Here is a 12292-nt window from a genome sequence, read left to right on the forward strand (position 1 = left end):
ATCCAACTTTTCAGATGATTTTTCTCAAAACAAACATGTTTTAAAGCTAAGAATATTTTGCATGTGAAGATATCTTCATATAGAAATATCAGTATACTTCAAAAACATAAAGACCTGTACATAAACCAAATAAAACATGGAAAGATATGGCGAAAATGAGCACCCCACTCTATAGGACAAAGTTCATTTACAGAAAAGAATAGCGAAATCATATATTAAAAAAAAAAAAGATTTATACCCTTAAACCCTCTCAAGTCTTCCTGAATAATGTCTCCTAATTTTCGTGGATTGAACAACAATTATACTTCTTGTGTATTTAATTTTGTGGTTTTGTAAAGTTTTGCATACAAACCTATAACACATTGGTACTTCATGGAACATTAAAATTCTTGGTAACCCTGTACCCACGAAATCCAAGAAACTTGGTATCCCACAAATAATAAAGAGTCCACAGTAATTAGGCTCAGTTATTTTACTTTTATAACTATTTTTTAAAAAGTTTACACCATAGTTTATTGCTGTCTATCTATATGGGTATCTATTACTTAAAACACATGAATAATTAGTCAAAATAAATGTTTATATATATTCTTGTATAATTTTCATTCTTTCTTAAATATAATAATCATAGAATATAAGTTATTTCTCTCAAATCAAACAAGGGATTTAGGTCAGAAATAAGAAATATATCTATGAAGAACTCAGATACAAACTCATACAATTGTAATTCCATAATAAATTGTTATACATTTGAAAGCATTCAAAGATATTACAGTTTATAGAATAAGTAATTACAATGAGACGAAAAGATATGAATCTGAGAAAAAAATAGAGCAAATGAACCAGTGAATAAAGGTATAGACCAAAGATGGGATGTGTGTCACTTGTCAATATTAAGTTTGGAGTAGAAGAAGAAATATACAAATATCATGTCATTTCTAAATATTCTCATGTTTAATACAGAAATATATTTTGGGAATATCACTGGTTTATTATAGGTATTACCATTTCAGCAAACTATGGGTAAAATACAAAACTTATTTTTTAAATAAATTTGCAAAAAGATATCATAAATATTTTGTTATTAGCAATTGAGCTACTGCTTACAAGTTGTTCTACAAAAAGCTGCATATTGTATGTAAGATAGATTTACAAAAATAATCCATTATTTTACATAAGTTGAAATGCTTTATTTGTGAAATATAAACAAAATTTAAGAAATGAATTTGAAATTTGTATTTTAAATGTATACTCTGTCCAAGGATTTGTATAGTACAAATATACTATACAAATCCTTGCTCTGTCAAAACAAAAGTCAAAATTTCAGGTAAAAATGTGTATCGTTAAAGCATGTGTTATACTCAGAGAAAGCCTATGTTAAATGTGCAAGCAATTTCCAGCAGTAATTTTCATATTTTAAATCAATTTTCACTTTAATGAGGTGTTAAGGTAGTGATGGTTTAAAGGTGTAGCCAAAAATATGTAACCTCTTAAACTTTTTAGGTAAGTAGTTCATTTTTAAATAAATCCACAGATGTTAAAATACACCAAATCTGAAATATTTTTTTTAATGTATAGAATATTAATTTAACTGGAACAAGAATGTGTCCAAAGTACACAAGATGCCCCACTCGCACTATCATTTTCCATGTTACTGTGAAAAAGTTAATACTAAAGGGAACATGTGTACTAAGTTTCAAGTTGATTGGACTTCAATTTCATCAAAAACTACCTTGACCACATACTTTAACCTGAAACTCACACTTTTCATTTTCTATTTTAAGTGGACCATGAAATTGGGGTCAAAAGCCTAATTTGGCTTTAAAATTAGAAAGATCATATCATAAGCAACAAGTGTACTAAGTTTCAAGTTGATTGGACTTCAGCTTAATCAAAAACAACCTTGACCAAACACTTTTACCTGAAACTCCAACTTTCATTTTCTATGTTCAGTGGACTGTTAAGAAGGGGTCAAAAGCCTAATTTGGCTTTAAAATTAGAAAGATCATATCATAAGCAACAATAGTACAAAGTTTCAAGTTGATTGGACTTCAGCTTCATCAAGAACTACCTAGACCAAAAACTTTAACCTGAGGCAGGACGATTGAACGAATGGCACGACGGACGGACGGACTGATGGACGAACGAACAAACGGACGGACGAACGGAGCCACAGACCAGAAAACATAATGCCCCTCTACTATCGTAGGTGGAGCATAAAAATATTCCATCAGATTAAAAGCTATAAATACCTGATGAATAAATAAATTATTCAGATGATGGGCAAGTCTTTTGGCAAAACCAGCAGCAAACTTGGTGAACTTCTTCTGTTGTTCTTCTACAGCAGCCATCTTTGTTAAGGCTTAAAAAGTATAGTCAAGATAAATTTGAAATATTTTTATGCTCAAGGCACAAAATCAGCATGAGAACTAACACTTCAAATTTTTTTTTAGAAAATATGAATCACCAAAAAAAATAAAAATTTCACAACAAATAATAATTTTATCAAAATGCAGTCTACAATGGTCTATAATGCAATGATAATTATTTTATTAAAAATATATTTTTCTCAAATTCCAGCAAGAAGGAAATGAGCAAGCATGACAGATATCCTCTTGTTCTGACCCTTACCTGGATGAATATTAATATTGACACATTTATGGAGTGCTAAAGCAGCAGCCGTACACTCGTAGATTCCATTAGGAGTTGACAGTTCACCATCCTGTAAAGCCTTCAGATGTCTGGTGTCTAAGTCAAGTTGTGTCTACAATACAGAGAAAGCTCAATTTTAATAAATTAAGTTAAATTTTATAATGATAAAAAAAATTACAGTAACAGTATTACCATTTTTCTTTGCCATAATAAAGAAATTGTTGTCCAATCTAATTCTTCATATAGAAATCAAAGACTTTAACCAATTTAATGTCTGTCTTGTCTAAACAACTGTAACAGCAGCCACTTCAAAGGCCCTTATAATAAGGCATAGTAAAATACTGTTTTACCCATTTAAAGATGAAAATTTACTAAACTAAAAGTTGAGAAAAACCGAAACCCTATGGAATAACATCATAGATACATATGAATGGAGATTATATACCAAAGGCATGTTAAATAAATGCATTGATTCTTTGCCAGAAAGGGGACTAATTATTCACCTGGATTACTTTGGTTAAACTACATATAACAGTAAGCAAGACACTTGTACAGAGGGCACCTTAACAATAAATTCTTTTTTATTTCCAAAGCATTTCACTGTGTGGTTTCAGAAAAAGAAAACATTTAATTAGCAAATCAGAATCATAGATTTTCTCTGGTTGTCATGTTTTTCATTTGCACTAACTGGGATACTTGGAGAATTTATTGAAACTATAGTAGCTAAATCTACTATTAACAAAATGATAGAAAAAAGGCCAGCATATTTTCATTTAGACATTAACATGGTCTTTCAGACTATTTTTGTTTATTAGTGTCCATGGTTGATTTTCCACAGCAGTCAAAGGAAGACAACTGCTTCTTTTTATGAATACTGAATTTACCATAGAATAAAGAGGTTTTTTTTAGAAACCTAAAATAAAATAATGCTTTATCTTAGGTGATATACTGAATTTAAGCTTTTATTCTTCCCAAAGTTCTTGGAATACAAGTCTAGATTAGTTGGCTATATTTCTTTCCACTGTCAATAATGATACACTGTGTACAGTGCATCTATCATAAGCCTATTTGGCTGGCTGAACATTACTTGTATATATATGAATGTTATTGTTTGTTATAATTTAGGTTGCACTTTAATATTAAAATATTCATTCATTCTTTCATTTATTCATTCCTTTAATAAACAAGCATGAAGAAAAAAAGTCAGGAAAACTGGTTTGCCAAACAGATGGATTGACAGATGGACAGACAGACAAACAGAGTGCAAACCTAAATTCCCCTTCTACTTTGTCGGTAGGGGACTAATGGTGATAAATTTGACTCCCTGTCCAATTTCAAACTCTGTCTACAAGTTTTGATTTGTATGAACTTAACAAAAAATTGATGAGTAAAACTTAAGTAATGAACTGAAATGAACATCTCGGATGGACAGATGGACAAAAGATGTAAAGATTGTCATGGGTAATACTTACTGCCTCCATTAGATATGTTGGGAGCATAACGAAGTATCTGCCCATGAATACTGCTGCAACATTCTGGACAGACAAAAGGATAGTAAGACACACAGACAGACAGTTAAAAGGATGTAAAAACAGAAGGATGGTCAAGGGTAACACTTAATGCAAAATGTATCTGCTGTTGAATACATACCACAACATTATCCAGTTCTTCCAGTAATTTCTGATGGTTAGTATTCCTGACTTTTATCAGAGTATCTTTATCTTTCATTACTTCCATCTGTTCTTTTACATTCTTAAAAAAACCGTAAAATATGTTATAATGGAAACATCACTTGTATGATAAATACATTTTTAGCAATATACATTTCAGACAAGAGTGTTAACATATTTATAGATTGGTATGCTTTGCTCGTGTTCTCTCTGTCTATGTTGACCATTTGTGTAGAACACTCAATTTACTTCTTTTAAACAGAAACATGATAAACTATTTGTTTAAAGTGTATTACTTCACAAATAAGCAATTGCAAAAGCAATATAAATGCATGTCATTAAGGGAAAAGTCTTATTTATAGATGTTCATATATTTAATCATATTTCTAAAAGGGAAACATACAAAATGACATTTTTACAATATCAATCTATAAAAGTGTCAAAATCCTTATACAAAATCAATACAAGACTAAAAATGCATTTCTTGTTTTTTTTATATGATATATAGTAATATGACTAAACATAGATGATATACATTCTGAGCATATTTCATATATATACTGCAGAAACATTCATTTTCATGGGATTAATATTTCGTTATTTTGTTTCTAATCAGATTTCATTTGTATTTAATTTTGTGGTTTCCAAGAAATGGAACTGATATTATATGCAGGTTTTTCATGGATATATTCTTCCCACAAAATAAACAAAATTAAATCCTCTACTAACTTACCTGTAATATGTTATCATAGGATTCTAGTTTGCCCTCAATACTCTCTGCCTGATTTATTCCATCATCTAATAATCTCATTAGGTTGAGAACTTGGTCTTCTGAACCCATTATCGAGTGTATGTTGGCCTGATTTATAAAAGGAAACATTTTATTTTGAAATCAACTTTTTTTTACACATTAAATTAACAGTTAAAGTGTGCATTACACAAAAAGTAATGTATTTTATTTTCCTAATTTATAAAACGTTTTACCTGTCAAAGCAAGAGTTTTGTAGAAATACCTATAAATAAATAATATTCATCGCCTACAAATTCTTGATGAGAAGGTACAGTTAACTTAATTGATTGATGCTTGCTTAGCAATAGGCCAGTTCCAGGATACGGTTTTCAGAAGAATCTGTCATGTGACTTCCATCACCACGTGACAAAAATGAATGCATCGTCATTTCCAACACATGTTGAGCAAACAGATGAAAAAGTTTGATTTTGTCCTACGCAAAATTTTTTGGAAATTAAAATCTAATAAGATGGTAACCCTCCTTCGCTCATTAATCAGTCATACGGGAATCAAGATAACGTACTTACGGAACATACACTATTTTTACACTACCCTATAAAATGACATTTATGAGAGTGCTGCAAACTTTTAATAGAGCAATTCAGAGCATGGGAAATGATTACTGATAAAGAAAGAAATATGGACTATGAATATTTTTTATCAAGTCCTATTTGGTTTAACAATATGATCAGAATTGGTAATAAACCTGTTTTTTATCAACATTGGTTTAATCATGGTTTACAATATGTTAATGATGTAATAGATGAACATGGATGTTTTATTTCATTAGAATTGTTACAGCAATGTTATGATATCAATGTAAATTTTCTGAATTACATGAGTGTTATTTCTGCTATTAAAAAAGCAGCAAACAATTACAAAAAAGGTTCATATAAGTTATGTTGTCCATTTATTCCAGCTTGCTTACAAGTCTTTTTTAAAAGTAGAAAAGGTACTAAAGATATGTACAAAATACTCATAAGTAACAAGGTGACTCCAACTGGACAACTGAAGTGGAGTGAAATATTAGGTGAAGATCTCATTTGGAAACATATATTCAAACTACCTTTTACAGTCACTGTCAATACAAAACTACAGTGGCTTCAGTACAGAATCAACCATAGAATTCTTGCCACAAATAAATTTTTATGTAAAATCAAACTTATCGATAACCCTCCACTGGCGTAGCACACGGTACGGTTGGTACGGTTCCGACCGTACCAATTTTTACTGCAGGTACGGAAAACCGTACCAAAAAAATTAAAAATTAAAAATAAAATATGCTAGAATAGTATGCAAACTTCCATACAATAAATGTTTTACATTTACCCCTGCCTGTTTTCTTAATGAAAGAAAAAAAAACGTCCTTCAACGTTAAAAGTACTGAGCATGTCAATGTACGTAACCGCAGTACCGTAATCAGTTTATTGATTACCAATTAATGATTAATTAATGAAATTGTTAAAGATGCTGTTGCGGATAATGTTGGGTGTTGTTATTGGCTCATGTGCCAATCTGACACAGACTGAATAAACTGAAACGGATGGATACTCTGAAGAATGCTATAGCCAGCAACAATCGCCAGCTAATTCGGAAAATCTCCACATGATGTTACTAGCTTTTTAAGTTTTGGAAACATTTTCAAGGCCGAAGAAGCCAGCAGTTTTTTTTTTATTAATTGTTGCAAGTTTTGATTCCAGATGATGTAGATATAAACCTCAAAACAATTGGAAATAGTAATATTATTTTTTGCACAATGCCATATCCTTAGGTTTGCAGGTAAACGATATATGTAATGATTTCACTCGGTTTTTTTTATAATAAAACCACCACAAGTCAAGTTCAAAATCAGTTGATTGATTGTTTATTTTCTTAACGTACAGTTGCAAATATTTCGAGCATAATGTCAATTGAAATCAGAGGTGAGGGCTTTTTTTATAATGTAAGATACCGTATTGCAAAAGGGGATATAATCTTTATCGGGACTCCGGAATTGTTCATTAAAAGTCGGGATTGGTTATGTTCGGGACTTCGTAAGACCTCTAAGGCTTCATACCCCTTTCTGCACTGTGCCTTTCTTTGAGTGCCCTTCCGTAACACAAAACCCGAACAAAAAAATCACCATTATTTCACATATCTATACTTCACTAGGAGGCGATTTTCGTGAGACCGCCGATTTATTCTTTCCATTGTTTATTACAATTATTTAGAAAACCTGTAGGAATGGTGTAGAATTTATGTAGAAAATACATTGTATTTTTAAAAAAGTATCGCGATCAAGGGACAAAAGACAAACCAGAGAACAAATAAGACACACAAGGACAACCAACACCATTCAACATTGAAAACTATAAAATCTAATTAGAAACACGGACCCCCTAAAAAAACTGGTGCAACTAAATGTGCTCCAGGAGCGTAAGCAAGTCCTTCTTGCAAGACAACCGTTGTCAAAAAAATCATGGTAATTGCGACAGGCTCTCTAATAAATGTGCATATGAAAAAATCGTACACAATACATATAAACAAGATACAAATTATCAAGAACACAGTGATTTATTTCAGTTCTTCATCTTGACAGTCGCTGCATGATCATTTAAAATATTTATATCCTACCAGGTCAAGATGACCCCCTAGTGTCGACTTAAGTGATTGTCTTGAACAAGTGATTGTCTTGAACGTTCACATTAAAACATTTAACATGTTAACCCTGCCGCAATTTTGCGCCTGTCCCAAGTCAGGAACCTCTGGCCTTTGTTTTTCTTGTTTGTTTTCAATATTAGTTCTTTCGTGTGTTATGGGGTCTAGAAAAGTGTGCATCCCCCAAAACACGTTGTTTCTGCACCGGCAGTCCTATAATAAAAGACTTCTGAGGTTCATATCATTTACACTCAACGTTTTTTATCATGTATTTTTTTTACAATCAATGTTTAACCCGAGTTGGGGTTTGATAGTAAAAAAAATTAGATACTATACGAATTCGGGTTCAACATTGATAATAAAAAAAATATCCGCTAAAAAAAGTTGAATGTAAATGATATGAACCTCGGAAGTCTTATATTATAGGACTACCAGACCGGCCGCATCTTATCCCATGCATGCAGTGTGTGAGGATTGTCGTAGTTTTTTTACCCATTCCAGATCCTCATTCATTTTTCTATTCACTATAGCTCTAAAGTTGCTAGCCGCACTTTGATTGTTTTATTTTTTAAAACATTAAAAATAATAATATTATCTCTAAGATCTTATAATAAATAAACTGACAGAAATCACTTGTAAATCATGAATTTTGCACAATGATTTGTCACGAGGTATAGTATGACAGTGTTGTTCTCATTCACCAATCTATGTAAATGACACAAAAATAGAAAACAAACTACAAAACCTGCTAGACACAGACATTCATTTTTTTTCAAATTGTCTTGTAAAAAATGCTGCATCTCAAAAACATTTGTTAGTGCCAGGAAACACTCAGAATGCAGGATTTTAACGCTATAAACCCCAGAGCTTCTGGGGGCCTTGAGCGGCCCCCATACCCCCTGCCGTAATGCAGCCTCGCTATGCAAGGCTGGATGGGCCACTTCGTGTCCCATATATATGTCTAATTTGCAGAAACCGTACCATTATTTTTCGGCATGCTACGCCTATGCCCTCTATGTACTTTTTGTAAATTAGAAGATGAAACTGTTGAACATATTCTGTGGAATTGTGAGATTATCCAAAAATTTTTACAAGATGTAGATTATTGGTTCTTATCTGGTGGGGTAAGCCTGCCATTGAATAAGTTGAATTTTATTTTTGGAGATATATCAAAAGTTCGAAAAGGTGACCCATATAATTTGATTTTTCTACACATGAAACAATATATATACAACAGTAGATGTTTTTCAAAAGATCTTTCAGTCAGTGCCATTAAAGAAAAGTTAAAATATATGTACAATTTAGAAAAAATAATGGCAGTCAAAAATAAGAGACAAAACACTTTGATACCATGTGGAATGCATTTAAAGTATTATTTTTATAATTCAATTTGTCATTTGTTTTTACAATCTAGATTTATTGTCAAAACTAACATAAAATATTATTGTATCTAATAGCACAATTTATTATGTATTGAAAATCTTACGGGATATTTTTTAACCTCTTCCTTTTTCTTTTTTTTTTATAAAATTCTTTAAAATTCTCAAGTGCCACACAGTGGTACATAAACATTTAACTCTAATTATATTTTCTTCTGTATTTTCTTGCTTCTTTTTTTTTCATATAAATAGAAAAAAATTAATTTACAACAATGTTTATTGTCATAAATAAATATATATTCAAATCTATCGCTAATATTACTGTATGTATGTTTGATGTGTTGTATTTGTTGTAAATCTTGAAAATAATAAAAATAAAAAAAAAAAATAATAAAAAAAAAAAAAAACTTTTAATAGAGCAGGGATACAGGCGTGCCTTCTATCTGGTAAATGATTTCATAAAGACATGCAAAATGGACAATCTTTTTTGGTGAAAGACATGATTCCAGAAATGACGTATCATACTATCAAAAATGTCATCGTATTTTAGTTTTTATTTGTCAGATTTAGGTATAAAACTGTCAATAACTGTCACAAAGATTGTAGGTTTGTTGCTGTGATTTACATTTATCCATTACAAAGTGTCTGTAACAAGTGAGAAATGTTAAAGTTATGATCCATCTATATATTGCACCATTAGTATATATATTTACCCCATCTAAGACTGACAGCTGTTTTGACAAGTTTTCAGAAAACACCTCAGCATTACTAATAGCTGCCTGACATTCTGACATTAACTGGTCAAGGTCTGATTCTTCTTTAGATGATAATGCTTGATAATCTTCTTGTAAGACCTCGATATCATCTGCTGCTTGTGTTACTCGTTCTGTTGGTCGACTCACTTCTGTAAAATAGGACAGGTGTTTATAATTTAAAATTTGGTTGAAAATGAAAATGAGACAATGACAGAGCCAATTGGCAGATGTATAAATATTAACAAAGCCATGTGAGAAACATTTTTTTTAGAACTAACCTTATTGGCTGCCTTTCATTCAACTAAATTAGCAGCTAAAGAGTAAATTATTTATAATTTTTCTTTCATATCATTGCAAATTTTGAATCATAATAGATTTTTAATTATTAAATGCACACATAAATTTCTGAATCTACAGTAATTGTTACAAATTAATCAGAACCAAGGGGAAGTAACTCAAAGAGCAACATCCACATAAATGTAGATATTTTAATAAGTATTGATGTGGATATTTCTTTTTAAATGTAATATTTATTAGCTTATTAGGATGATTATCTTTTTTATCTGAATAATGTGTGTAATCCACAACTGATCTGATCTGGTGGATGTTAATTTTAATGTGCGTATTATTATGCGTTTACTTTTCTACATTGGCAAGAGGTATAGGGGGATCGTTGAGATCTCATAATAAAATTTAGAAACATGTTCAACCCCGCTGCATTTTTGTGCCTGTCCCAAGTCAGGAGCCTCTAGCCTTTGTTAGTCTTGTATTACTTTTAACTTTAGTTTCTTGTGTACAATTTGGAGTTTAGTATGGCATTAATTATCACTGAACTAGTATATATGTTTGTTTAGGGGCCAGCTGAAGGACAACTCCAGGTGCGAGAACTTCTCGCTGCATTGAAGACCTGTTGGTGACCTTCTGCTGTTGTCTGTTCTATGGTCGGGTTGTTGTCGCTTTGACACATTTCCCATTTCCTTTCTCAATTTTATGTTGTCCATAATTCTGAACCTAAAGTAAACTTAAGGTTATACTAAGTAGTTTAAACTCACAGTGATTTTTAATTTGCATACACGATATTTTCCACATAGTTAATTCAAATATGTAGTAACAAATATACCTTCATTTGTCACTTTTGGAGTTAAATGGGGTCTGAATTTTAAACATTTACTTAATATTTTGGTTTCTTATACATTTCTATTCTTTAGTTAGACATGTATATACCTAACTTTTATGATTCAAAGATACACAAAAGCAGTTTTTTTGTTAAAACATTTAGAAATATTTTCAATGCATAAATACGCTCTAAATATGTTAAACAACTCTTTGCAAAAAAATACTTTTTATCAAATGGTCATGTTTTGTTTTTTTAATGGCATGTTTTGCTGTATCTTTTATCCCTATTTTGTTTTAAATTAACCAAAACTAGAGGCTCTAAAGAGCCTGTGTCGCTCACCTTGGTCTATGTGCATATTAAACAAAGGACACAAATGGATTCATGACAAAATTGTATTTTGGTGATGGTGATGTGTTTGAAGTTCTTACTTTACTAAACATTCATGCTTCTTACAATTATATCTATAATGAACTTTGCCCATTAGTAACAGAGAAAAATATTTGGTAAAAATTTACATAAATTTACCAAATTAATGAAAATTGTTAAAAATTGACTATAAAGGGCAATAACTCCTTAAGGGGTCAATTGACCATTTAGGTCATGTGGACTTATTTGTAGATCTTACTCTGATGAACATTATCGCTGTTTACAGTTTATTGCTATCTATAATAGTATTCAAGATAATAACCAAAAACAGCAAAATTTCTTTAAAAATTACCAATTGGAGGGCAGCAACCCAACAACCGGATGTCCAATTCATTTGAATATTTCAGGGCAGATATATATTGACTTGATTAACAATTTAACTCCTTGTCAGATTTCCTCTAAATGATTTGGGTTTCAGAGTTATAAGCAAAAAACTACATTTTACCCCTGTTCTATTTTTAGCCGTGGTGGCCATCTTGGTTGGATGGCCAGGTCATCGGACACATTTTTCAAACAAGGTACCTCAAAGATGATTGTGGCCAAGTTTGAATTAATTTGGCCCAGTAGTTTCAGAGGAGAAGATTTTTGTAAAAGATAACTAAGATTTACGAAAAATGGTTAAAAATTGACTATAAAGGGCAATAACTCCTAAAGGGGTCAACTGACCATTTCGGTCATGTTGACTTATTTGTAAATCTTACTTTGATGAACATTATTGCTGTTTACAGTTTATCTCTATCTATAATAATATTCAAGATAATAACCAAAAACAGCAAAATTTCCTCAAAATTACCAATTCAGGGGCAGCAACCCAACAACAGGTTGACCGATTCATCTGAAAATTTCAGGGCAGATAGATCTTGACC

The 12292-nt window shown here is 31.2% G+C and overlaps 1 protein-coding gene across 12 annotated transcripts in view; it reads right to left on the reverse strand.

Annotated features, from left to right (window-relative positions):
- Positions 1-12292, reverse strand: part of LOC139484867 (exocyst complex component 1-like) — a 103673-nt gene that overhangs the window by 80684 nt on the left and 10697 nt on the right. For all 12 annotated transcript variants that reach the window (XR_011655180.1, XR_011655179.1, XM_071268877.1 and 9 more), the window contains exons 6-10: positions 9842-10032; positions 5056-5181; positions 4303-4404; positions 2632-2764; positions 2253-2362 (exon numbers count right to left, since the gene is read on the reverse strand). Coding sequence is in view for 10 of the 12 variants with exons in the window: in XM_071268877.1 (XP_071124978.1) it covers positions 2253-2362; positions 2632-2764; positions 4303-4404; positions 5056-5181; positions 9842-10032 (662 nt within the window). In the remaining 2 variants the exon portion in view is untranslated. The remainder of the gene's footprint in view (positions 1-2252; positions 2363-2631; positions 2765-4302; positions 4405-5055; positions 5182-9841; positions 10033-12292) is intronic.

The sequence above is a fragment of the Mytilus edulis genome, chromosome 8, assembly GCF_963676685.1.
Source record: "Mytilus edulis chromosome 8, xbMytEdul2.2, whole genome shotgun sequence".
Lineage (NCBI taxonomy): Eukaryota > Metazoa > Mollusca > Bivalvia > Mytilida > Mytilidae > Mytilus > Mytilus edulis.